At 38.5% G+C, this 26471-nt stretch overlaps 4 protein-coding genes across 8 annotated transcripts; 1 reads left to right on the top strand and 3 right to left on the bottom strand.

Annotated features, from left to right (window-relative positions):
* Positions 1 to 514: 514 nt before the first annotated feature.
* On the bottom strand, positions 515 to 6880 carry LOC139103492 (MIF4G domain-containing protein B). Of its 3 annotated transcripts, XM_070658226.1 has the most exons (10): positions 6242 to 6861; positions 5177 to 5623; positions 3186 to 3267; positions 2969 to 3068; positions 2452 to 2680; positions 2143 to 2374; positions 1955 to 2073; positions 1602 to 1745; positions 1199 to 1327; positions 515 to 1061 (listed from the first exon to the last, which is right to left on the bottom strand). In XM_070658226.1, the coding sequence occupies exons 3-10, from the start codon at positions 3265 to 3267 to the stop codon at positions 828 to 830; spliced, it is 1269 nt and encodes a 422-aa protein (XP_070514327.1). In that variant the 5' UTR covers positions 5177 to 5623; positions 6242 to 6861; the 3' UTR covers positions 515 to 827. The 3 variants fall into 3 exon arrangements, with proteins under 3 accessions (XP_070514327.1, XP_070514326.1, XP_070514328.1); XM_070658225.1 differs by lacking the exon at positions 5177 to 5623 and having other exon boundaries at positions 6242 to 6879; XM_070658227.1 differs by lacking the exons at positions 2969 to 3068; positions 3186 to 3267 and having other exon boundaries at positions 6242 to 6880.
* A 922-nt stretch (positions 6881 to 7802) lies between these two features.
* On the bottom strand, positions 7803 to 13643 carry LOC139103491 (ribosomal protein S6 kinase beta-1). Of its 2 annotated transcripts, none has more exons than XM_070658223.1 (12): positions 13322 to 13643; positions 13163 to 13200; positions 12856 to 13033; positions 12301 to 12384; positions 12036 to 12169; positions 11894 to 11956; positions 11651 to 11779; positions 11483 to 11573; positions 11283 to 11399; positions 10949 to 11188; positions 10686 to 10861; positions 7803 to 10575 (listed from the first exon to the last, which is right to left on the bottom strand). In XM_070658223.1, the coding sequence occupies exons 1-12, from the start codon at positions 13409 to 13411 to the stop codon at positions 10518 to 10520; spliced, it is 1398 nt and encodes a 465-aa protein (XP_070514324.1). In that variant the 5' UTR covers positions 13412 to 13643; the 3' UTR covers positions 7803 to 10517. The 2 variants fall into 2 exon arrangements, with proteins under 2 accessions (XP_070514324.1, XP_070514325.1); XM_070658224.1 differs by having other exon boundaries at positions 7803 to 9036.
* A 389-nt stretch (positions 13644 to 14032) lies between these two features.
* On the top strand, positions 14033 to 15909 carry LOC139103498 (thioredoxin domain-containing protein 17). Of its 2 annotated transcripts, XM_070658237.1 has the most exons (4): positions 14033 to 14456; positions 14523 to 14696; positions 15313 to 15394; positions 15544 to 15909. In XM_070658237.1, exons 2-4 carry the CDS (start codon positions 14552 to 14554, stop codon positions 15698 to 15700), a joined length of 384 nt encoding a protein of 127 aa, XP_070514338.1. In that variant the 5' UTR covers positions 14033 to 14456; positions 14523 to 14551; the 3' UTR covers positions 15701 to 15909. The 2 variants fall into 2 exon arrangements, with proteins under 2 accessions (XP_070514338.1, XP_070514337.1); XM_070658236.1 differs by lacking the exon at positions 14033 to 14456 and having other exon boundaries at positions 14465 to 14696.
* Positions 15894 to 26075, bottom strand: LOC139103493 (SEC14-like protein 2). The gene is made up of 11 exons (XM_070658228.1): positions 24468 to 26075; positions 23570 to 23722; positions 20066 to 20135; positions 19401 to 19444; positions 17923 to 18040; positions 17299 to 17508; positions 17119 to 17199; positions 16773 to 16972; positions 16485 to 16627; positions 16263 to 16417; positions 15894 to 16191 (listed from the first exon to the last, which is right to left on the bottom strand). The coding sequence occupies exons 2-11, from the start codon at positions 23612 to 23614 to the stop codon at positions 16073 to 16075; spliced, it is 1185 nt and encodes a 394-aa protein (XP_070514329.1). The 5' UTR covers positions 23615 to 23722; positions 24468 to 26075; the 3' UTR covers positions 15894 to 16072.
* Positions 26076 to 26471: the final 396 nt, after the last annotated feature.

Here is a 26471-nt window from a genome sequence, read left to right as displayed (position 1 = left end):
AACAATGTGATCGTTTAGTATAATCACTGTTACGTGTCTTAATCGTAATTAATAGCTACGGGTTAAGCGCTCTCATTTCGAAACCGCGCGGGTGTCCGCGTTTCGCATCCCAGTTTCTCGCGGATATGTAATTTGATACGCGGCTTGATTGTACCGCCGGAGATTCGGCGACGATGCGGTCGGCGACCGGCCGGCCTATTCGCGTTTGTGACTCAATCCTAGAGAGAAATCGCATCTGCCTTTTCGCGATTGCCGGTTCGATCTTCTACGGTGCCCTTGGCACAAATCACTTGACGGAAATCACTCGCGGTCGCAGAAGCGGCTTCTACTTTACTCCTTTCGGCTCGAGTATGCCGAAAGTTCTTTTCTTTTCTCCACTCTGCGCGAATCGAAGGCGGACTCCCGCGGCTCGCCGCCGTGGAGATAAAATATCGCCTGCCGTAAATCACGCCGTTGAAATTCCCCGACCTTGTCGCGTTCAGCCTCTAAGAATGGATAAAACTCCGTCGACAAGTGCAAAAGAACTTGTTTATTCGTGTATCATCGTTTGCATACAGAATCATCGAACAAAAGCTTCCGTTTCGTGGAAGGGACGAGATCATGTAAATCGTTCGCGATTGTCGTAAAAATAAAAAAAAAAAAAAAAAAAAAAAGACGTAAGACTCATCGATGTCGTGCTTTCGTTCGTGTTTGTCGCATCGAAAGACATTGGCGTGTCTGCATTGAGGAGCGCTCGTTGGGAAACACTTCGTTTCGGTACAAGTACTTAAAGTATGTCCGTATCTTTACGCAAGTCCACTCTCACGTCCAAGATAGACGGAGAGAGATCACTTGGAATTCGAATTCGAGGGATAGTAGTAGACCACCGCTGGCGCCGGAAGCTGCCAGTGGGCAGCTTGGAGCTCGATCAGCTGCAGGAGGGTCTTCTTGACCGGTGGTAGCGTCGTCTCCTCCGCCAGGAAAGCGTCCCGCACGCTGCTAAGCAGCTGCTGCAGCTGCGCTGGCAGCTCCGCGTCCAGGTCTTTGCCGATGCAAGTGAGAATGAAGAACAAGCAGTTCGTCTGCGGCGCAAAAAAAAAAAAGAATTAGCCTTCCGTGAATTTCAAATAGCAATCAGGAAAGAAAAAAATCAGCTGGTTACTTGACGCTAGCTCGAGTAGCAAAAAACAAAGAAAGGTTGACTTGGACTCGGTCTCACCTCGGCGAGCGAGTTGATAGCCGGCGGTTGCAGGCAATCCTGGCAGCATTTCCAAAGCAGCGTTAGAAGCACGCGTCCGGGAGGTACGCCCTCCTGCTGCGTCTTTAGTTGTAGCTGTCGTCGTTTCAGCTGTAACAGAGCAATTATGCGCGCTTATGCGGGCGTTCTCGAAAGTTTAGCATCGTTGCGGCAAGAAGATAAAAAAATAAAAAAATAAAATAAAATAAACAGGAATAATCCGAATAAGCGGCGAGCACATTAAACCGAGAGTCTAGTTGGCCGGGTTTTTTTTTCTGTCCGAGATATTATTGAAATCTTAATGAGTCGGTATTTCCTTTGCGGAGCTCTTACAGAGATAATGGTTACTGCGTAATAAAACGTGTCATTACGTGCTTAGTTATACCTGGCAATACATCTCGTTGAGGAACGTCATAAAGGCCGAGTACCGGTGGCAAGTCGTACCGTCATACAATAATCTAATACGATCCTGGTACCATTGCTGGCAAGTATTTAGCAAGGACTCCAGAAAAGTTTCCTTTGTCTCCTTCTACATGGAAAATATTTAAGCATTCTTTATATCTCGGTTGCGTCAATACTAAAATTGTTATTAAAACATTACCATTAATCACACGGACATAAAATGCAAAACAATGGCAGTCTTTAATAGCAAATAATACATTTTTTATATATATATATTTTTTTTAAGCATCTTATTTTATGAAATATTTTATTTAATTAAAAAAAAAAATAATAGACCTCTATAATCGTGATGCAAATCTTAGCTGCCGGCTCGGCATACTTGCGATTTTCCACCACCCTGTCCAGAATGTGCCGCACTAGTTCCATTAGCGTCCTCGCGTTTAGAAGATTCGGATCTGTCGAACGTGTCGGTGTCGATCACTTTTTAATAACTTCCTAATCGTTCAGAGACGTAGGATCTTTACCTTCTATCGCTCGTAAAAGTATATCTTGAATCGGAGAGGGGAATTTCCCGAGTTCGGAGGCGTCCGCGATGTTGAGCGCCTTGGCGGCTAATATATCGGTTGAATTCAGAGCTTTCGTGCGCTTCAGGCCGTAGGTCGACACAAAGGTGTGCGATTTGGTCAGCTTGCCCGGCTTCACAGAATTGGTCTTCACTTCGTTCTGGTCCACGCTGAAGTGTACTCGATTCGCGGCCTGCAAAGATAAATCTCTGCTGCGTTTAACTTTCTTTAGATCTTTTTTTTTTTTTTATTTCACGCTTCGGGTCTTACGTGCAAGATGTTGCCGCTGGACGCGGACGTGTCCAGAGGGTGAGACTGGCGCAACGTGGAATTCGTGGTATGATGACCACTCTGAGAATGCCGGGACGGTAGTTGGTGCTGCTGCAGTGGATGTTGCTGCAGTTGTTGCTGCTGAGCGTAGAGATATCGGTGAACGTTGCCACTCGACTTGCTGTGCTGCAGATAATACGTGGAGCGCTCCGATGTGTTGGTCCGAGACCTAATCGAGACACAGGTCCATTAAAAATGTTCAGATTAAAATCAGGATCACTCGTCTACTTCCTAACGATTCAACAATCAATTTAAAAGTAATGTATCGCGCTTAATTTACTCGTGAAATTAATAGAAGCCAACGACTGATTAAACGACGACAAAAAAAAAGAGCTTTTCTGTTATTTACACGAACAGTGTTAAAATCTGTACAGCTTCAGGAACAGTGACTCAACTTGGCCGATTCTTAGGCGGCGACAGCAAGCTATTTAAATATAGTCCGCTGATTCGTACTCACTTAGAAAGATGCGAATCGTTCTGCTTCATCGTGAATTCCTTCGCGTGCACGTTCAGTCGAAGATTCGTGACGTTCGCCGTGGTTCCTTCCGCTCTCCCACCTAGAAACGACCGTGAAGCAAAACGAGAACGTATGCCCCCGCGTGCAGTGATAAAAGTTTCACGAGGTACGCGATCTCGTGCGATCCGGCGATCGCTGATAGCGACAGAATACAAACCTGGGGGTCGGTAGATCTCTAGGGACGGTTTGGATTTGGAGGTGACTACGTTGCTTCCTTTCTGCGGAACCGCATCCCTCATCTAAGGAGAAAAAAAAGAAAGAAAAGAGGAACAAGGGTAAACATGCGTCCAAGACACGCGAGAATCTGGCGAGTCTGTCCTCGAAACCGGCATCCGAGTGCCGCGTGTTCGAGGAAATCTTTATTTCTCGGTCGCACCATAGCGAAATTGTAATTAACTATAATTCCGTGTCATTAAAGTCTAATGTCAAACTCTCCGATTTCGCCGACACTCGTGCAAGCGGAAAACGTACAGAGATGACTCATCGAAGAAAATGGAACGCTGGCCGAACTTGACTCTTGAATATGAATTACTTTAATATAGTAAAAGAATATTAAAAAAAAAAATTTTTTTCTTTTTTTTATGGTTTTTGAGTTAAAGTAATAATGCGGCGAGAACTTTGCGGCAAGTTTTTCCTTCAGATATCTCTGAAGGTTTTGAAACAGACGTACCTATAATTGTATAATGCTACATAAATTGCGAAGGTCGGTTTCATTTAGGCGGAACGAACAATCGTGAATGAAACGTTCAAGTTCAAGGTTCCTTCGTTCGTTCTTTTTAGTAGGCAAAAGACACGGGGATTTTCAAACGCTTCGCTCGGTTTACAAAAGTATATCTCACCGTACGCCGCGAATCTAATCCACCTTGGGAAATCTAACGTTTTAAAATAATCCGTCTAACTGGCAAAGTCTTGGCACGTTCGCTGCTGCCTGTATCATGCCGCACAACCACGTGCATTCACTGCGATATATACGGCATGTGCGAAGTGTTTCTTAGCTGTTAAACGGTTCACGAGTTGATTAAATCGTTCTTTAAGAAACGGAGGCACGTGTAGATTTTCTTTAGTTCAATTCTTTATAGAACCACTTCAGGAATTAATTTCTTTAGAACAAACGAATAAAAAAGATTAAAAACACGTTACGTTACTCGTGTTCTACGTTTACGTACTTATATTCACAATGAGGAAGCGTACATGTGTGGAGCCTCTTCCTGCTAGTGTACGTTAAAACAAACGGATGCATTGGTTAAAGACACAGGCTCGTTGTGGCAACACGTCGAAGCATGCGGGACGTTAAATGCATACGCCACATGCCGCGAATTCAATTAAACGTGTGGGTTTAATTTACGCGCCAATTTATTGCCACGGACAGTGGCCACGATACGAGGAAACGTTAATTGTAAATTCATCGACGCGTTCTAAAAAAAAGAAAAAAGAAAATAATATATTGCGCGTAATAAGACTGACCTGGCTTATATTAATTAAAAATTACAAACGCCACCCAAGAAAAGCACGACCTAAAAATATAATCCATCAGCTTTAGCATGTTCGAAGTTCTGTTAAAAAATATAAAAATATAAGAAAATATAACTAAATAAAAATACGATCTCGAGAAGAAAGAAATAAATCGGGCTCGATCGAAAGAGCTAAACGGGAAATAACAATTAATCCGGCGATTGCATCGAAAAACTAACATAAGTCGCTCGGGGACAATCTTCATCTCCTCTCGTTATCATCTCGCGTTCTGTCCCTCGGCGAGGAGAAACCACCGAGAAACGTCACTGTTATAGCTCGGAATGACTCAACGCGACTCGGATCGAAAACAGATGTTCCATCGCGCCGATATAATTTCGCCAGGTCTCAAATCCGAACGCCACGGGCACTAAAAGACATCTGTCTCCACGGAAGATGTTCTCCAATCGGTCGATGGGTCCAGCAACACGTCCTTTCGATCTTCAATGAATCGGAAGACTCGATCCGCGACGTGCATCGAAAAGCAAAATCTCTCGAATCCTTCACGTCCCCGAGTTTACCTCCCCGCGCGCGTAGGACCAGAAGAAGAGACCCCAAGGCAACCGGGTAGTCCCAGAAACGAGAGAACGCAGGGTTGAAAGGAGAGGAGGAAAACCGAAGCGATTATCGACGACTTACAGTGAAGAGCGTGCGAGAATCATCCTTCCCAAGGTCCAGCTGGGCGGATACCTTCTAGGTCCTTTCTCCTGCGGCTCGCCGGAAAACCCTTCGCGACGTAGAAGCGCCGTTCCACACGCACGTGGCCACGGGGGGACGGAGGCTTCCGGTCGCGGCGTGGTACCACCTCGAGGTGAGACGCGACTTTTCCGCGCGTTGCCGTCGTCGCGTCTTCGCCTCGCAGGGACTCCTCTTGCGATGACCGGGGGCTAATAATAGCCGGGCGACGTAGTCGCGAACGCTTATATCTACGCCGCGGCGTACGCGCTACCAGTCCGCCGCGCAGCGCGAGAAAAGCGGAGAGACGGAAATATCCGACGCGCGTCGTCGCGACGCTGCCTCGCCGTCTCTCCTCTTTATTCCCTTCTGTTTATGCAACTGCTCGCCGGCAGCGGCGACGCCGGCGTACTAAAAGAAGCGAATTGTTTATCAGCGTCTTCAATCGGCCCTTGCAATCTTTGCGGGCGCGTCGCTATCGAAAGCGAATTGTTCGTTGGAGGGATATTCATTTGTTTCCTACGAAAAAATGATCGAAAGCTCGAATCTGAGGCTGCGTTCTTAGAAACATTTTTTTTTTTTTTTTAATTTTTTTAATATGTCTATTTTGTTACATTTAATTATTTAATTAATTTATTTTAGTATACTTTGATTGAAACCATCAACAGTTACGGAATCTTTACTCTTTGTCTTTTCTCCTTTTAGAGAGAAACGTTATATTGTACGAAGGTATGCGAATCTTCTATTTGCTGTCAATCTTTGTGTCTAATTTCGTCGCTTCCGCATGGGTTTCTAAACCTCTATTTCTCGCTGAACGGGTCTCTCGTTGTTTGCACGTCCGATGTTCAGTCTCGAAAACAAAGCGACCAGAGAGATTTGCAATGGGTTTTTCTAGAGAGCCCCGCTACTACGCGTACAGTGTAATACATCGATGACGTTACGAAGAAAAGTGCATTAGCGGGTCTCAAGTGCGCAGAGTTAAGACCTCGCACGATTACACATTAACATGACAATAGCTGAAGGCCTCACCTTCGTCAGTACTCCGTCCGCACGTGTCGCCCGCACCATTCCTGCGGTCCTCAATTGTCATCAAATAAAGCCACCGAATAAAAAAAAAAAAAAAAAAACCTCGACCGCCGATGACGTCGGAAATTATCTCTATTTCTTTTACACGACACTCGGAAAGAATATTCCCAACTGTAGCTCTGCCTTTTAACTGTACACCATCTCACTTATTCTATTAAAAAATAAAAAAGCTATGGATCTCTCACAGATTTCGCGACGTTTTTGAAAACGATACTCCTCGCCGCGTTTCACGAAAATTCTCGCAATTTTTATTAATTTTATTATATTATTTTTTTCTTTTTTTTTTTTTTTTATTTGCGCGCATTAAAATAGAGATACAAAGTATTTGAAATGTTGATTGCGTCACGAGATGCGATGTGCCACTCCCGCGACTCGATTCCCGAGAGACGCGGTCGACGAGCGCTCGTCGTCTAACGCGATTCGGTCGATCGATCTCACGGTTACCGAAGGCGTCAACTCATCCGATCCGCCGCGCGCGTTTGTTCCTCAATAATCACCGCCGATGATTCATCCCGCGCCGGATGACCGGCGGCGATCGACGTCTCTTTCAAAGCTCTCCTTCCGCGCGTCGGAATCACCGTCCGAAAAAATCGCAGGAGACCGGCCCGGTGCGCGTGACTTCCGGATGCGAGATGCCGTTTCGCGGTGCTCGATGCCGTCACGCCGATGACTGGAAATACACCGCGTATTTTCGAGTCGCGCACCCAGCATTACTTAATACGCGATTTGCGTGGTAGGCGGCCGCCCCCGTACACCTGCCGACGCGGAACACCGACGCGAAAAAGGAAAAAAAAAAGAAAAAAAAGAAAAAAAAAAGTGCTATACAGTCGCCAGATCAACATAGTTGAAGTTGAACAGTTTATATCGGTCACTTGTTCGCTTGTATGTGCATATTTGTCCGCGACCTACGCATTGCATCTTAATACATATAACTAGATTATATATTATAAAAACGTATAAAGTAATAGAGGAATAATCTAGTTTTGAAATTATAACGTAGTACAATAATTTATAATATTCAACTTATTCAGGAAATAATTAATAGATTGGGTTCGATGGTTTTTCTTTTTTCTTTTCCTGCTTTTTCTAACTTGTATTCGTATACAAAACTTTGTGAACTACATAATCAATAAGATTTAAATAAAAAAAAAAAATTTGGATTGTTTTATACCCAATTTATTATACATAACACTGAAATAAGTGAAACAATACACATGACAAGGATATGTCACGCATCCACATACCGCATATACGCGCTTATTTTTGCGCTCGTACAGACACATACCCTTCCGAATCGTTGCATATTCACTTACGGATACGATTTATAGAGAATTACAAATCATAGCAGTGAGAAGTTCATCCGAAAGTTTACATTTAATCTTAAATGGAAGCATAAATCATTTATCACTTTTTCGTCTAACGGCTAGACTTCGTTACATTCGTTCGATGATATTTTCCGTCTCTTAATTGTCTAATTCATTCATACTGCAAATAAATATGCATGTTTTTTTTTCGTTTTTGTTTTTTTTTTTTTTTTACTTTATATTTAGCTATAAATTAGAACTGATAATTAATTGTTAATTTTGTTCTAAGAAGTAGAGCTAAAGTCAAATCAACAAATCAAATTGCTTCATATAGGGCAGAAAATGTCAGTTTTCGTTATACAATTGAACATCTCCCGTTCACAGATTTCACGACAGATGTTCTCGCGCGAGAACTGACACGCTAAGACGGAAATTACATATATTGCAAGAAAATTAAATAACTACGTACATTTTGATTAAAACTGAACTTAAACCTAGCGCATTAAGAAATGAGCACGAGACCATCGCACGACGCGGTGTATATAATATATATATGTATATATAAAAAAAAAATTTGCCTACTTTATTTATTAAAACAATAACAAAGACACCTAACTCTTTCTAGAGATAAAAAATCAAATTAATCCGCATCAGCACCGCAATTTTCTTGAGAGCGTAACACAATTAAGAGGACCAAGCTACAAAATTCTCTCATGTTCGCGCTCTCGGTCTCTCGCTTTGTAAAAATGCCCTGACTTCATTAAACAAGACAAACTCGTTACATGGAATCACGCGGAAGCAACAACGCGCTGTATGAGGCAGTGATATCGAGCAGTGTTCTCGCACGATTCTGGCATGCTTTAATTTAAAGCAAATCTTAGGTAACAGTTTATACAGCAGTTTTGGTATTTATTAAAATTTGACAGTGGGTAATTCAGGACATAATTGGTATCTCTCTTACTTCGTAATAAATTTCCGTATGTCGTCGAGTAATATATAATCTTCGAACAGCGTCTTGAGACAACTCTGTAGGCACATTCCCGCATCAATGTCGAAAATACATGTGTTCAGATACGTACCGAAAAACCGATCAAAAATTCTCATTGTCTCTGAATACACATTTCTCTTATATGGTACAGCTATGAGTATATAACGTGTTCTTATAAGGTTCATATCGTACATACTTATTTACGTAGTCCGCATAGTCGAGATGCAACTTGCTTACAGGAGTGTTCCCATGTGTGGACAAAAAAATATTGGAGACAAAGTGAGACGCTAGGCAATATTGCATTTCGACCATTGTTATCCGTTATAAATAATTAAAAGATATTTGCTGCCTGCTAGCATGGCCTACTGAACACTTGGGTAGTTTGGAGCTTTCGTGAGTGATTAATCGTCACTCTTGCTTATGTCTATTTTGTCTCTACTGCATTTCTGTAAGTAAAACCGATATCATCTATATAGATGTATGTACACGATAAATGATACATCAATGTAACGTAAGGAACAAGTATGGAATACTCATTCGGATGGAAAGTCCAAGTTTTGCAGTAACATTGTTACCATGGTAACTTGTTCTTGTCTTGTACCATTCTGACTTTTCATTGGTTCAATATATGTAACGTAAAGATATCTTTCGTAAGAAGACGTTGAATTTGTACCTTGAAGAATTGCGTTTATCGTTATAACAATGCACAAACAGTAAACGACACAATATGAAAAACATATACCTCTCGAAAAAAAAAAATAAAATAATAAGTTTGCTCATCATTATTCAAATATAAATTGAACGTGGGCGCTCATCTCTTTCAACAAATCTATGATCAATATCTTACAATCAAATTAACCTATGACCTGAAGTTAAAAATACTCGGGATATAGGTGCGTATTTGCAATTATAACATTTTATGCCTTCCGCTTTCAAATTACATGACAATAGCCATTCTCATTCTAAGATATTGATTCACATGATTATTTAACAAAACGTTCTTTTGTTCCGAAGAATAAAAAACTATCGTAATTGAATTTGCAATATAGGAACTTTCATTGTGTAAATGCAATTCCATTGTAGTATTATATATCCCATGTCTACGGTCATTGCTTAGGCAAACTATTTCTTATATTATTGCCATGGAAACGTTATTACTGCTGAAAATATTTTCTCTTAACAATGTACAGTATACAGGGAACGAACCTTGAGCGGCAGAACGGTTGTGGTAGCATTTTTTTTCAAGACTTCTTATTAAGAAAATAATTAACGATAATCAGTAAATATTGATAGACTTCCCGGATATAAAATAAGCTTATATTATTAGAGATGTATGTGTAAATCTTTAGATGTAAAAATATTATTAAGAGAGATTATGTTTTTAACTCCTATAATATACGTTCTTCTTAAAACTCAATTACTATTCTTTAATAGTTTCAAAGTTTTAAAAGCTGTAGCTATAAGTAGAAATTATATATAATCTTGTCACGAAAATAGTATAGTAACACGATTATATAAAATAAAAATAAATGTATAAATAATTCAATACAAAAGATATCTTTCAATAAATATGTAGCTAATTAAAGTTTGTAGTAGCTAAAATAAAATCTGCTGTAACTAAATTGAGAAATAAAATACTTTCTTGCAAATTATCGATAAATTATTCATATTCAAATGGCAACTATACTATACGCTACCAAATACCTGCTGCATCGCTGTTAAATCATAATCTATTAATTGATATTCTCGTACGTGATATATAGATATAAAAAAAAAAGATTGGCTAAATGTAACTGCTGGATATCCAATGTAACAATGGATACCGTATCCATTCCCTAACGACTCCTTCTAAATTATAAAACCCCCTGAGGTTTATGAATATCCAGCAGTTCGGTAAAAATGCTATCTACTAGTCAAATAGTAATGGTTAGCCTATTTCAATCATTTCTGCATCTTCGACGTTGTTATGGCCAACTACACTGTACCTAGAAAAATTACCGTCCGTGCTGTTTTTACTTCCAGTTTTATAATACTAAACTGAACACTACAAGAAGTAAAAAAAAAAAATTTTTTTGAAAAAGTTTTATATACTTACGTGTGATTTGATAAATGGGCATTGTGAAAATGGTGATGCGTTGTCCGAGGAGAAAAACCACGAGTCGCTTTGCGAGGACTTCTAGCTTTTATAACTGATGGTGGTGACATGGTGCTAAGATAAGGTTGTTGAAGAAACACATCCTCCAATATGCTTGGTGCCACATATGTAAATCCCTAAAAAAAATTTACGTTGTTAATACATGCAACTAATTGTACATATGTAGTAATATATGTATGTGTAAATCTGAAAAAGATATTTACCTGGAACAGGCCATCAGCTGACTCGCTTAAAGTATAATCTACTGGAGAATCTACTGGCGATGCAGCAGTAAAGTCTTTGTCAAATTGCGAGACATCTTCTTTACTAGACAATTGTGGCTTAAAAGGAGGTTCTAATTGTCGAGATATAACATCGTTCCAATTGATATGTTTGAAGAATTTATGTGCTTTTACTTCTTCTCCATCCGACTGGGTAGAGCCTAATCTTTGTGCAACTTGTCTCTGTACAGGAAAAAAAAAATTGTTTTTTTTAATAATACTCTTTTTAAGATATTATAATCGCTAATAATTAATGAATTTATGTGTGAACACTGACCCTCAATAATTTACGAATAAAATCTTGAGCATCAGCCGTTACAAAACCTGGAAATGTTAACTTTCCACGCAAAATTTTTTCAATGGTTTTCTTCCTGCTGTTCGAAGTAAATGGTGGCTAAAAATTTAGTTAAAAAGTATTAACATAAATAGATATGCATTTTCTTTTATCTTGAATTTAAATGTATTTGTAGTACATACAGCTCCAGTAAGCATGTCATATGTTAAACTTCCTAAACTCCACCAGTCTACTGCTTTGCCATGTCCAGTCTTTGCCAAAATCTCAGGGGCCCTTGAATAAAATATACCAAATCAATGCAACAATATAATAATAGCATAATCTTACGAGTTGTGTTACTTTATATTTACATATATTCAATAGTTCCACAAAATGTATGCGTAAGTACACCCTCCTGTATATGTTCTTTGCACAGTCCAAAATCAGTTAACTTAATATGGCCGTCCGCGTCCAATAAAACATTTTCTGGTTTCAAATCTCTGCAAGAATTTATTGCAGGCGTTATTAATTTAATGCTGCATAAAATCTTAATTGCAGTCTTAAATTACATTTCAATTGTTGAGGTAAGAAATCGTCAACAGTAAATATAATACCTGTATATAATTCCTTGCAAGTGGAGGTGTTGCAGGGCTAATATAATTTCGCACAAGTAAAAACTGCAAAACAAAATGACAATGTTTGGATTTACATTGGATTTGTTTTCGGAAAACGTGATCGGAAGACTTTTCAACTCACCGTGCAGTATCCTCCATGAAAATTCCTTCGGCATTTAAATGCCGAAACAACTCACCGCCGCACATATATTCCAATATCAGATATAATTTATGACCAGTTTGAAAAGCGTATTTGAGATCTACGATAAAAGGGTGCTGGAAACAAATTCATAAACTGATAGTATTTTACATAAAATATAAAGCAGAAAAAAATTGTTTCATAAACAAACTGTGTGACAATAAATACTTAAAGTTTTTTTTTAAATTAATTAATGAATATAACTAACCTTTATAGACTCCAAAATGTTTCTCTCGGCTCTGGTGTGAGCTGTATCCTTCTGATTTCTTACAATCAAAGCTTTACGCAATACCTGTTTCAAATTGGCAAAAAAAATATTCTAAATGCCTAAAGAAAAGAATCATGGGCAGTAATACTTGCCAGCGAAAGATAATATAAAAATAGATATTGATTAGAGAATCTGCTGCTTAACGCTACCGTTCTAGAGATAAAAATTAATTTAATTATTCCAATAACAATTAAAAAAAGTGTCTAATAAATAACAAATTAAAGAGATAAAATCTCGCATAATCTTCTGTTCACAAAACACGGTTTGATTAAAGGAAAACATAAAATACAGAGATCGCGCATAATTTTTGATTATTAATAATATGTTAAGTGTCGAGAGAGAGAGAGAGAGAGAGAGAGAGAGAGAGAGAGAGAGAGAGAGAGAGAGAGAGAGCTCCCGTCGACTTGAAAGTACTTTTCACGCCCTGAATATCTGGCAAGCATTCCGGGATAAATGATCACGTTGCATAATTGCGCGTCACAAGGATTTCGGTACCTTCATGGCGAAGATCGTGCCGCTGTCGTTTCCCGTTATTTTTCGCACCTGGAACACCTTGCCGTAGCCGCCTTTCCCAATAACTTTACGCAACTCGAAGTCTTGCGGGCCGACCTTCTCGCGGGCGCGATTGACATTCTGCTCCGATATCGGCACTGTCTCGACCACGTCCGACGAGCTGTAAGTAACGAGGGGAAAAAGGAGGAAAAAAAAAAAAAAAAAAAGAGGAGAACGTTAGCCAGATGCCAGAAGGACGTGAGAGGTCCACGGGTGGCCGCGTGGACGCGCGGCGCGCAGGTCTACTCACTTTACGATCTCATTCAGGTTCAACGCGACGCATTCCTCCTGCGAAAAAGATAACAGATGCGGCGTTAGAGCGATGTGCACGTGCCGCCGTCGCGGGCGGCCGCGACGCGGCGGTACGTGGGAGCTGGGCGAACGCCCTCGGGGGGAAGGCTTTAATTACCGCGTCGATCTCGACGATGTCGTCGTCCTCGGACTCGTCCCTGTGCAGTGGCCCTGCGTCCTGCAGCTCGATGTCGAAGATCGCGGACATCCTCGGGGCGCTCGGCTGGTCGTCGCTGCTCGTCGAAGCCCGGGCGTAGGGTGAAGTTGGGCGCACCGGATCACTTTCGCGCGGCCGCGTAATATGTCAACACATCGGATCTGACGTACCGCGAGCCAGCAGGCACGACGAGCGGGAACACGCGTCGAGGTCGAAGCCGAAACGACGTCCGCACGCACTCGGGTCTCGGTCGCGGAGTGACGAGATGCCGATTCGTAGAACGGGCCTGTCGCAAGTTGTCGCAATCGCGCCGACCACGGCAGTGGGGAAAACTTGACCCGTCGACCATTCGCGTAGCGCGTCTCCGCCTCCGGTGCTCGCCGGCCAACTGGGCGGGAAGTTCGAACCACGCGTCTTCGAACGCCTCCAATTAGACAATGGGAAAATTGTTCTTTAAAGTCTCGTTTTCTTAAAAGAAGAATACGGAAAAGATCACAGAGATGTACTTCTTTTCATTCTGGAGTAAATGAATGTAGAAAGTGACAGTGATAGATCGACAATTTGTCATTTCTCAGCGATTGTTTTCATGGACATTGTTCCTTCCAATTCAAAAATGTTAAAAAAGAAATAAAAAAAAAAGAGAATTTTTCGAATTTTCTGTCTTATGGTATACTATTTAAAGTCTACGATTTACTAAAGGACAATAGAATTTAACCATTGAAAGAACTTCAGGACTACCTGGCTTTAAAATAATATAAAGAACTCGCCTCTTGCCGTAGGTTCTTTGTTTAAGCCACCTTTATTTCTCTGCCCTTTGTTTCCCGTGGCCGTGTCCAAGTTCTCGGAACGCAAGTGCGTCATCGACGCTCGAATAAAGATCGTCGGGCGAGACGCCTATCTATATACGTGCAAGTTTAAAAAATCCGCCAAAGTGCCGACAAGATTTTGCTCATCGAAGAATTTTAATTCTTCGAGAAAATTTACTTCGTTTCTTATCAGCGAGTTCAACGATACTGAACGATAGTCGGTTATCGCAGACGAAGCCGAGATAGGTTACTCGACGATAAGGGACAAGACGCCAATAAATGGAGATAAGGTAGGTCCACGCCTCCCACAGGCGATAGAATTTCACACGCTTAACGTTCGTTCGTTCTCGTAATAGACTCGAGTGGCAGGCCAAATTCGCCAAAAATGGTCCAGCGTCGTCTCGTGCGGGGTTACGAGGGCTTCCTCGAGTACGTGGACGAGCCGAAGGACACGGCGCCGATCTACATTCTGTATACCGGCACGAAACTGCCAGGCACCGGCAAAAGTTGGTGCCCGGATTGCGTGGAAGGTGAGCGAAACGGCCGTAAGTGCCGATATAACCTCAATCACACCGACCGTTGTCCGCCTCCTCGGGAGGCTGGACGTTGAACAATGCAATTTATTACTGAACGGATAAAAAAGGTAGATGCATAAAGTAAGGAAATGTGAGGAATGTAAGGGAAAATAGTATTATCTGCGTTGTAAGATATGAATATCCTTTAGGAATTCATTTAGAAATATGACAATGGTAGTTTACTTGGCATAAAAAATTGTTCTTTGTTGAAAAAATGGAAAAGAAAAAACATACCTAATGGATTATTATAGCAGAGAGCTGGCTATAAGCTGAAATATAGTGATTTATTTATTGAGACTAATGAAAGGATCACTGGGGAGTCTCTTTAAATTTCACTAGCTTAAAATATTCTTTATGTTGTACTTTCAATTATGAATAGCAAAGCCATTTAATGAAATAGAAACTTTATACATATATGTATTTTTACTTTAATACAATATTTTATATCGTTATATCTTGTGAGATTATAATGGAAATATGGATTTATGGAAAAATTTTATTTTAATTTAGATTATCACTATCAATGTACTTGTTCATTTACTCTAGTTATCGGTATTATATTTGATTTCAGCTGAGCCATTTATTGAAAAAGGTTTCGAAACAGCACCTGAGGGAACACTGTTGGTGATATCAGAAGTTGGGGACAGAGCATTGTAAGTAAATAACATGCTTCCTATCTATGATTGCTATTTCTTTATGAATTATCATCTTGGATAATCACCAAACAAGTTATCTGATAACACGAAATGTGATATAACATGAGAGACCAAAGTTTTAAAATATTTTTTACATGCTGTCTTAGTTGGAAAGATCCAAATTGTCCATTTAGGACAAGTCCTATTACCAAGTTGAAGGTTCTGCCAACTCTGGCTAAATACGGGACTCAAAAGCGTTTAGAAGGTGATCAGTTATTACAGTCTGAGCTTATCGATATGTTATTAACAGACGAGGACGACTAAAAACGTTTATATATTCTTCTTTCATAATTTTATATAAAAAAAATTTTTTTAAGCTTGAATTATAATCGTATATAAGTAATACATACTATAAAATTATTAATTAACATATAAATGTTAATTAAATATAAATTAATTATAAATTTTTTTGGTAATATGAAAATAAGGTTAGGAGGAAAAAAAAATATGAAATAAATTTATGGTAAAAACACGATTAACTTTATAAATTTATAATCCGTAAATTACAAAGAATTCACCTTATATCTAATCTTACTAAAAAATCTTACCATAACATCCGAAATTTTCCTCAATCTATAAACACTAAATACACCGAATGCTAATGTAGCTAGAAACTTCCTAAATTAATTTACTTTATTAATTACAATTAATATCTGTTTTCGTGGTAATGTACGGAGCCGGCGGTGACATGCGTATCGAATAATGTACTTTTTTATTTCTTAGAATACTATAGGTATTGTCGAAAACAACGGAATCTGAAATAAAGGAAACTGATTAGTTTAACAACGTCATGTCATTGTCAGGCATAGTGGCGATATAGGCTTACAAGTCGTCGGAGTCTCGCAAGTTATCACTCCAACTTCGTCACATTGATGGGATGAAACTCTTCGAATAGGTATAACTTCCGTCTTCGTACCATTACTCACGTCCTTCTTCAAAATTCCAAATTTAATGTCGTGTCCTTCACTCCGAAATTCCCAACTGCATGCAGAAACGTACAGAAAAAAAAGTTGATTTCTTGAAATATTTATCATAAAAAATTCATTACCTTAAGATGGAACCCACTTCGGGTGCAGAAATATCGAATTCCAGTTTTCCTCCTTTCCGAACAACGACGGTAGTATAATCCTCATTCGGCTTGTCTATTTTATTGGTATACAGTTCCTTAGGTATCTTACCACCTTGGCAAATCTAATAAAAGTTTAATCTTTACCCTTACCACTCTTTAAAACGAGATTACGTGCTTGCGTTTAAGTAGGAACCGTGAAAGAGTTAATTATTAAAAAAAATTTAAAAAAAAAAGTAATTGTAGACATAATTTGAAAGAAAATCATACTTTTGTCGTATATCTCGGATTGCCGTCTGGGTCGGTTAGTATTCCACCGAAATGGACAGGTAATTGATCTTTTGGCACGAGTTTAAGAATCGCTGCTTGCCACTTGATCGGTTCGGCTTTATAGATATGCATTTTCGATAACGTATAGTCATCCATGAATCTCTTGACAATAGAAAAAGCAAAGGCAAAGACTCTTGGAGCTGTTAGACATATAATAGCGCTCTTTTATGCAGTGCATTAACACCTGTATATTTTTTTTTCGTGGATATGTGACGTACGTTTTCGTAGTGACGTACGAATAAAACTGCTTCAATGTATGACGATTGTTTTATTCTATCGAACTCACCATTGATTATAAAGCACATTTTCAGAATTTCCGGATAGTTTGCCTCGTACATTTGGATAAAGTTGATTATCAGTTCGCCAGCTGTAAGAATAAAATAATAGCGATAATAAAATAGCAGGATATCTTAATGCGAAGAATCGTAGTTATTAGAATGCGGTGTACGAGACGTATGCATTTTACCTGGTTTCCACAGATATTGTTTAAGATTAAATCCTTCCATGTCGAAGATAACTGTCACTTGATTTGCGATCGGTCCGTATTGCTTAGATTGTTCTCTGGCTAAATTTAAATAACTTTCTATCAGTTTTATCATAACTTTGACGAATTCTTTTTGTGTTATTACGTGTAATGCTCCGTACATGTCTAGACCGGCAAATGGTACGATGATCACTATAAAAATAACATATTAAATTTTTTTAATGTATATTTAAAAAATATGTATTATTATTTTTTTTTTAATTAAAATTTATGCGTAGTTCAGCTGTTAATGTTGAATTGATATTTGTTTCTTTCTTATTGAGAGAAATAAAAAGAGAAAATATTCGGGAGGATAAAAAACAATTTCACACTTTGAAGAAGCGTTAAACTGCGATTCACGAGATCATAGTCTTCGCGCACACGTTACGTATATGTTTCATGCGAAAGAAATATTCTTTAGAGTTGAGAGCCTTGGCGACGTTCTTTACCAAAAATTGAAATCTGCATTCAGATCTTAAAGCTCATTAAATTTATTTTTACGTCGAACAAAATCGAAGTGCGTCTAAAGCAGATAATATCACAAGTAGAATCTTTGCCAGGATATACCTGGTGCTCCGTCCTTGTCGAATCCACTTTGTCCGTAGGGCAGGTAATTGTTTATGACTTCAGGAATAATCAAGTTATCCAAATTATCGGCATCCCATTGTTTCCGCCATTCCAACGACTGTAATAAATATATTTATTGTCGCTTTAAAAAAATTAATGCATTCACACTTGATAATTATTGTTTTCTGGTTATTTCAATATTTCTCGTATTTGTGTAACGTGATACATGTTATTTAGGTTTGTATGTTACGGTGTGACATGTGCCGTTCGAACGGTTTTGGTCGGGTCAGGATGTCCACATGTCGATGATGAGAAAGAGAGAGACAGGCATTTTTTTTTCTTTTTTTACTATTCGCAGAGTAATGATTTCACGAATAACAGGATTTCACAAGCGGAATAGAAAGTGAAAAAGGGTAATCTAAAGAAATTACTTCGGAAGATACTTAGCCGGCATTATAAATCCCCGGTTTTCAATCATCGTGAAACTTCTCGACACGAGAGTACGGACAGTGACTTCACGGAACGTTCTTCAGAGAATCGGCACATTACTTTCGAGCTGCAAAATGGCACATGCAGAGAACAACTTTCTATTTCATATAAAACATCTTCGAGGACAAAAAGAAACGGAACCGTCAACGACACAAATCATAATCCCCAGCATCCGATACGAACCCGGAAGGGGTACTTTAATTTATTCGCGGGTATTAGCTGTTATTACCTTGATTGATGGTAGCAAATTGTTATTTGATTGTTATGCAAGGAAGTTATATTATTATCTTTGCATTAATAAATTTTCAAAATTATCTTTCGAAGTAAATTATTTTTTAAAATATTATATATGAAATTCATTATATGCACGACGTGTAATATAATATGAAGAACATAACTTAAATTTAACTAATCTGATCGTTAAATTAAAAATAGAAGTCTTAGAAAAAGAATTTTTAAACTTACATGTTCCTATACATTTAATTTATATTTATTGACACATTTAAAATAATGAATCTGTTCAGGATCTGTGTTAAAAAGGCTTATGCCGCGTTTCAACATTCAGCTCTAATCAATAGAACTTGGTCACAAAAAGTAGATAAAGGACTTCTTGTCGAGACGTGACAAAAGAAGTCGGTTCTCAGGATGCAGCGAGTTGCGACGCGATTCGTTAAGTTTACGCCTACCGCGTTAATATTTAATGACTCGCGCGGGTAATTCACGTGGCAGAGAAATTTAAAAGGCTCGGTGACCGTATCCGGAACGTGTTTCACCAGACTTTCTCAATCGGATTCGCTTGCGTTTCGTGTAATGTGAATAGCCTAATCTGAGAGAACGGAGGTCGGACACGTAACTGACACTACGACGTGTAATATAAAAATATACGTGTGTGTTTCTATTCGCTATCCGTATGAAATGTGAGAACGCGGGTATATGAGATGCATGATTGAGACGCTTCTAAATTAATATTCTTCCACACGATTACTTACGTCTCTCAACATTTTTTCCGCCGCTGTGGGGTCCCATTTTCTCGCTGCAAGAAATGAACAGTAGTTAATTAATTTCTAACACACACTCGCGGCGTTTAATGCAGTGTTAAAAGCATCGATATTGACCAGGGATGCAGAAGTGAAAATATCGCATAATGCGCGAGCGCGTGTAATACGAAGCAAAATTTACATAATAAATATCACATCCAACAGTATAAAAGGCTAACGAAAGCGCATGTTTTACTTATGTGGTGCAAAAACTCACTCCTGTCTATTAAAACGAAACTTATTACACGTGTAATTAATTTCGCTTACAAACAAGAACGTGTTTATCTTTTTCATTAGCGGCGTATCTTGCAGCACTTCGCGTGACTCACGGCGCTAGGTAATAACCGATAATCCCGGGTTTCTGTGGTTTTCGTATACTTACTTTTGTTTCAAAACAGTTAAATAACTTCGCTAAATGCCGCTTTTAAGCATACGCGGAAGCGAAAGACAATAGACGTCACGTCAATTAATGTTCGCGTGATTTTCTCAGGACGCGCGCGATTGCTTCGTATACACATATAACATAGGTCGAGATTTTTCAAAATTACGAAGGCCTCGTCATCTTGCATAGTACCGATTGATTGTTAGGGAAGAGTAGGAAAGGGAGGCGCTCATACCTCTCAGCCAGCGAAGCAGAAAATAGTCGTCATGGTGTGGCTGTAGGATATCTTGCACGGACCGTCGAAACTGCACAAAAAGCAAAGAAAGAAAATTATAGACTCGCCTTGTTTACTTTTTATACGTCATTATTCTTCTCGAAATGTCCGCTCGTGTCTGATTTCACTTGATTTTGCGATTCGGCGTGATATGGTTATTATACATTGATTTGTAAGTCTCGAAGGACAAAACCTTCATTGAAAGAGAAAAAAAAAAATATAATGTGATTGTGTAATTTTTTTTTCTTTTTTTTTTTAATTTATCAAGTACTTATTGTGCATTAACACAATTAATTATTAAATACATTTATTACTTAATTTTCTGTAAACAGCAGCTGGTCTGCTTCGTTTATTTCGTGCAATGTTAATGGTTGTTCTGTATATAATTAATTATAATTTACAGGAAACATACACTACCTTGTTAGTGTATAAATACCCAAGGAAGTGAACTTTTTCCCCCTCGTCGATTTCTGTTATTATCAATGTAGTCACGGCGAGAGGGAAATCTGCATTGATTTTGTGCATTATTATTAAACCGTATCTTAATCGAAGTGAACACTTTCACTGAAGACTACGGAAAATAACGGAAAGCACAATTTGATTATAAAATTAATAGTTATTCAACATATACGTTCTATATATTATTTATTTAAAAAAATAATAATTTTTCTTAGGGAGAAGTTTCTATTTTATTTTATTTTTATTAAATGGTGCGCGATTGAATGATACAAAATTTATTTTAATAACCTGGTAGGTAATAATTTCAAAAAATGAGATAATTAGGCATCTTGCGTAATTTAGCAACTCAAGGATACGATATGCGTTACACGTGCTTCTATGCTAATTTGTTTATTATTCAGATTTTCTCAAATTATTTCAGATTTCTTTAATTTTTGCTACGATGTATAGCGGTAATAAAATACATTTTATATTTCTTCTGATACGCATTTTTTTTTATTTTAATATTTACAGAAGAAATTTTAAAATCGTGAATAATTTTATTTACAAATCTATCTTGTGGGTAAAAAAAGGAATTAATAAGTAACAGATATCGCGGTAAAGCGGTAACGATCGGGCAACAATAAAATCTCTACATCTCCTTTTTAAACAGAGAATGCCAGTCGCACGATTAACAGCTAATTAATTTAATTATCAAAACGCATGATTTTTATAATAATTGCTAGTGTTAGAAGATGGCTTTATTTTCAAGAGTGGTACGGTAGTAAAGATTTCTAGTAGAAAATTAATTGTTGAACAAGATCAAGACGTTTACATAATAGCGGCTAAAATTCTGTTTTTTTTTTTTTTTAGAAATAATTGGAAAAAAAAATTGATTTATTCGAATCAAAAATCGCCAATTATTTCATCGCGAAACAGGCAATTGCACGTTGCACGAAATAACCGGTACTATATGAGAATGTATGTCGATCTCTTGCGTCATAAAAAGATTATTACAGCACTGATCTCATTTCTTAACAAATAAGAACAGAAAAAGGATACAAACAAAAACGAAAGGATCACGTACTTTTATATATCGTTATCGAATAAACCGGTTCCTCTTCGCAAAAAAAAAAAGAAAAAAAAACTAAAAAAAGATTTAGACTTGCCTTTTTGTAATTTATAATTCCGACTCCTCGGCTTTCTTTCCTTATTTATTGTAAGTGTGCGAATCAGCTAGAGTTAATTGTGTTATTGTGTTGGTTAGGAGTCTGATGACGTCAAACAATTCTTTGTCGTTTCGAACGCAATTTTTTTCTACGATATTTCGAACATAAAACTTGATAAAAGATTAATCGGATTCCGCAGATATTATCAGCGATTGCCATTCTTCCTGTTACTTTTTTTTTATTGTAAAAAAAAGTAAACCCGACGGTATGAGGATATCTTAAAAATTGCATTGATTCTTATGATCCCAGCCACGTTCATATATTTAGAAAGGTTCATCGAATATTCATTCAAAATCCCGCATGTTTAACCTTTGCTGTCAGTGTAGAAACTCACTTGGCACAATAGTCGCAACAAGAATGCAGTATTTTTTTTTCCTGTCTATAGAATTATTTTCTTTATTGTAGTTTCTTGAAAAAATAGAAGAAAGCGCCGACTTGGCGGCGAGGAGCTTCTTTAAAATGCGTTACGGAATAAGTAATCGAACGAAGAAAAATCACCGTGAACGTTCACGTAAAGTATTGTAATTTTGTAACGAAAATTTTAGATAACTGATGCTAAAAATGTTGAAATTTATAATAGGACAAAATCATATTTTTAGCAGTCAGCTACAATTGGTTTTTTTTTTTTTTTTTTTTTTTTTTTTTGTGAGGGAGAAATAAACCTTGTGTTTAAAAAGATTTTACGTAAAGTACTCGCTTACTTCTGCATCTGATATTTGCAACCGATGTCGTAATTCAAGACAACAAATTTATGCATGCACTGAGGATCCTTTTAAAGTATGTCGCGAGATTTTTATGTGTACCCGATTGTTAATCGCAAGGCCGCGACACATTTGAGCGTAACAGATGAAAGTGTTATCACGTCGCATTATTATTGATCAGTAAGAAAAGGGATTTTAATAATTAGCAATTTCTTAATCGGGGAAGTAAATTAAAAATTAGGCGAAAGAACTAAGTGTTGAATATTCTTTTCTTTTTCTGTTTATATTGGATAATAATCAAAATTTTTTTATATTGAAATAGGAAAAAGTGGTAAAAGGAGCGCATTTAGAAATGTAGACAAGATCGTAGATTGAAACGATAGCTCTTTTCTTACCGACCGGCGAAATTGGAAAACTCATGTTTTCCAATCTCTTCGCGATCCGCTGCATCTTGCTACTTGAAATAAGTGCTCGATTGCCTGCTACTTGTTCTAGATATCAGAGGTGAATGATCACTAAGTTCTTGCGAGAGGAATGAAGCGATCTACGTCGCGCATTGAAGTTCTCTGCATGTTGCATGTAATAAAATCTTCAACCGCTTTAAGAAATCGCGTCGTTAAAAAACTGGCAACCCGCTTCCCTTGAGATAATTTTTGCTCAAACCTGTAATTTTTTTTTTTCCAAGGGTGTCAACTAAATTTATTAAATAATAACAATTTATATTACCGAAAGTATGAAATTTACATATTTTTACTTACGTAACGTGTTTCAATTGTGCATCCCGTAAAATTAACGTTACGATTGAGTTCTATTTCTGCTTATAAAAGTTTAGACGAGTAGTCTTACAATCTAGAACGAGTGAGTGAAAAAGAAAAAATATCAGCTCGATGAGAATATTAACATATCAATAATGCAATGCATACCGGCGTAATAACGTTTTAATAAACAGCTGTATATACCTAAGATAAAGCAACCATTTATAGAATCAAATTAATATATTAATAATTAACGCCGTTTATAAATTATATGTCACGAACAGGACGAAATTGTTATTGAAATAACATAATAATTAGAATAAATTTTGATTTAAAGCTTACCTTCATTAAAGCAAATCGCTGATCGTCTGCCAATTTCAAAGACATTGTTCTTGCTTGATCACTACGAATGACTTGATCCGTTGAATTAACTTTCTCGGCGGGTTATTTCTTAGAATTTGAAAGGAGATCTTTCAAGAGTCGTTTTATGTGTATCTACGATTGGAAGAATTTATATATCCATAAATCTTATCCATTATCTTAAATAACAACTTGTTATTAAGATATAAATTATTTTTGCACGCGTATTTATACGTTTTGGTATTGTAATACAAAAAATAATTAACTGATAATATAGATATGGAAATCAATTGCTTGCATGATAATTATTTCTTTTGCTCGGACTTTAGCTGAATGCCTTACGTGAGAATTTTGAACAAATTCAAGACATATTATAGGAATATGTTCCATTCGATATATAAAAGTCTAAATTAATAATCAGTACCTCAATGATTTCTATTAACGTGAAAATAACATTTATGACTAACTGATTACTTTCATAGTTATTACCGATCATGAATAATTAATCGATCTGCTTCTCAACGAGCTAATTACGTTCTATGCGATATATTGATTTAATTCGAAATGGAACTGAGCCGAGGTTTTAGCAATATCACGTTAAATAGTTATGTTGTTGAACAAATTGCAAATTTAAAAAGACATATTCAATCGCGAATCAATTATCACCGACACAGTCACAATTATATCAACTTTCATCGATCAGTAAAACGAAACGTTATACTCGCGAGTACAAGTCGCACCGTATGAAAAAAAGTGTCGCGTGGACATTGGAAGTCCTTTTATTTTATTACATGTATGAATGTAATTTTGTATAAAGTTTTACACGTAATTATTTTCCCCGCAGTTCTTCGAGCTTGAGCAATTTTTTTTTAACGCTTACCGTGTCCACAAGCGCGCGGCACCTAAGGTATTCACGAAGGATCGAGTCAAACGCGAGGACAGCAGCCGACATCGGCTGCGACACACTCGGCGGACGCGGAACACCCCGGGGAGATCAACCTCGGACCTGCGATCGCGGACTGCTCGGCGTCGACTGTGCCAGGTCGACAGCGCAACAGGTGTCTATCGCGGTGGAGGCGCGTGCACGTGTGCGTGCCCGACGCGCGCGCGCTCCTGCCTTCACTTGGTCCCGCTCCTGCGAGGTTGGTCCCGCGGAGGTGCGAGATAGGTATATCGTCGTCGCGAAGGCGAACGACACCGGAGGAATGACGCCGCCCGTTCCCGGCGAGTCGAAGAAAAGAAAACTCGTCGCGATCCGCGAGATGAGATCCCGATGAGCTGGTGAAGCACCGATTAAGGCTTCCCAGCCCACCCACCAGCTCGGTTTCGACACCGGACGCGGGCACGAGTCCGACATTTCGAGCGTCCGCTACCACCACCATCGCCACCGTCGTCGTAGAACGAGGTCCATGCAATCTGCGCTTTGGTGAACGATGCAGCGCTGAGTTCTCGAGCTCGGCTTGTGCTCGGCGCTTTTGTAACCAGCCCGCCGTTTCGTAGGAGCCGAATGATCCATCCCGCGTCCGAATGCTTTCGAAACGAGGGACGTGGACGCTAAGACGTCTTCTGATCTATTTATAATCGCGTCCAGCTCGGCGTTCGTGTACTAATAATCCTGCACGTGCGGTGCGAGGGATAGTGCGCTGCCTTTCTATCTGGCTCGCCACCAACTCGCGGCGCCTTTGTTGTCGAAATATATTAGAATGCACTCCACGTGCATCATACTCGTGAGTTTTCAACATCGGCATTCGGCGCGCTAAATACCGCCGGTTTAATTCGATAACTCGTTTATCCATTATCAAACTCGGGGGCTTAAATCGTCAACTTTTTCCGCGTTAACTGGTGCGTGAAAAATAATTGCTCCAACTTTGTACGTATCCGCGCTTAAGTTCTTTTTCTTTTTTTTATTTACATTGTGAAAGTTTTATTCTATTTATAATATAATTAGCGTTAACTCGAGCGTGAACGGCGATCGCGCTAAATTTATGTGTTACATGTTTGATCGCCGCGCATATCAGACGATGCCGCCGCTTTATTAGAAGGGGGAAAAAAAAACTGCGAGGGTTAATCCGAGGTCGCCGGGGAAAGAAGCGACGCACGTCGCGTATTTCAAGAGAAATCGTAACGCGACGAGGTCGGTCTGACGTCCGACAACGTAATCGTTTCTCATTTTCCTGCGATCGTACGCGATACGTGAAAACGCGATGAAATAATCTAGATCTCATTTCCGCGTAAACGAAGAAATTTATCTATTCGATTCTACGCGGGCTGGTGAACGATTAATTCACACAAATAATCCAGCCGCGCTTTTACCATAAATTATGCCACGAGCGAAAAGAAACGCCACGTGTCTTCATTAATTCAACGATCAAGTTCTCGCCACACGTGGCACATTTCGTAGATCTTCTTGACGAATAAGGTTGCGTAAAAAAAAAAAGTTCTTCGCAAACGGCGATTCCACGCCGGCGAAGTGCTTATCCTGTTCTTTCAATAGATTGCACCGAGTTTCCTCGTCGCTTTCTTCTTTTGATAACGTGAAGTTCCTTTCTCCAATCATGCAAGTCTTAGATTTATCCACACGTTGCTGATAATTAAAATTAAAAAAAAAATAACAGCAAAATATATTCGAATTTCAAATAGACTTATAAATCGCAATTATTAATTGAAACCAGGCGCTCTAGCGCATATTAATTTTTATACGTACGTACTTCAATAAGTACCATTCAAAGCTTGCGTAACGATATGAGATATGTTACGTGACTCGCTACAAAAAAAATGGGGGAAAAAAGTTGATATTCCTTAATTAAATTTAATTATATTTGAATTAGAATTTAATTATAAACCGTATTCGTGCGTTTTAAGTACGTGACGTGTGTCACAGAAT

This window comes from Cardiocondyla obscurior, linkage group LG06, assembly GCF_019399895.1.
Source record: "Cardiocondyla obscurior isolate alpha-2009 linkage group LG06, Cobs3.1, whole genome shotgun sequence".
Classification (NCBI taxonomy): domain Eukaryota; kingdom Metazoa; phylum Arthropoda; class Insecta; order Hymenoptera; family Formicidae; genus Cardiocondyla; species Cardiocondyla obscurior.
The sequence above is the reverse complement of the archived record's forward strand: the minus strand, read 5'-3'. Positions and strand labels throughout refer to the sequence as shown.

Coding starts and splice junctions, on each gene's coding strand:
- LOC139103492 (XM_070658225.1), bottom strand. CDS start 6,280: ATGGTGCGGGCGACACGTGCGGACGGAGTACTGACGAAG. Junction 2,375..2,451: donor CCAGCGGCAACATCTTGCAC/GTAAGACCCGAA, acceptor TTATCTTTGCAG/GCCGCGAATCGAGTACACTT. Junction 1,328..1,601: donor TCAACGAGATGTATTGCCAG/GTATAACTAAGC, acceptor GCTCTGTTACAG/CTGAAACGACGACAGCTACA.
- LOC139103491 (XM_070658223.1), bottom strand. CDS start 13,411: ATGTCCGCGATCTTCGACATCGAGCTGCAGGACGCAGGGCCACTGCAC. Junction 11,189..11,282: donor TTATTCGTAAATTATTGAGG/GTCAGTGTTCAC, acceptor TTTCCTGTACAG/AGACAAGTTGCACAAAGATT. Junction 10,862..10,948: donor CAGCTGATGGCCTGTTCCAG/GTAAATATCTTT, acceptor AATTTTTTTTAG/GGATTTACATATGTGGCACC.
- LOC139103498 (XM_070658237.1), top strand. CDS start 14,552: ATGGTCCAGCGTCGTCTCGTGCGGGGTTACGAGGGCTTCCTCGAGTAC. Junction 14,697..15,312: donor GTGCCCGGATTGCGTGGAAG/GTGAGCGAAACG, acceptor ATTTGATTTCAG/CTGAGCCATTTATTGAAAAA. Junction 15,395..15,543: donor GAAGTTGGGGACAGAGCATT/GTAAGTAAATAA, acceptor ATGCTGTCTTAG/TTGGAAAGATCCAAATTGTC.
- LOC139103493 (XM_070658228.1), bottom strand. CDS start 23,614: ATGTCTTTGAAATTGGCAGACGATCAGCGATTTGCTTTAATGAAG. Junction 19,445..20,065: donor TCTGCTTCGCTGGCTGAGAG/GTATGAGCGCCT, acceptor CATTTCTTGCAG/CGAGAAAATGGGACCCCACA. Junction 16,973..17,118: donor AATGTGCTTTATAATCAATG/GTGAGTTCGATA, acceptor TATGTCTAACAG/CTCCAAGAGTCTTTGCCTTT.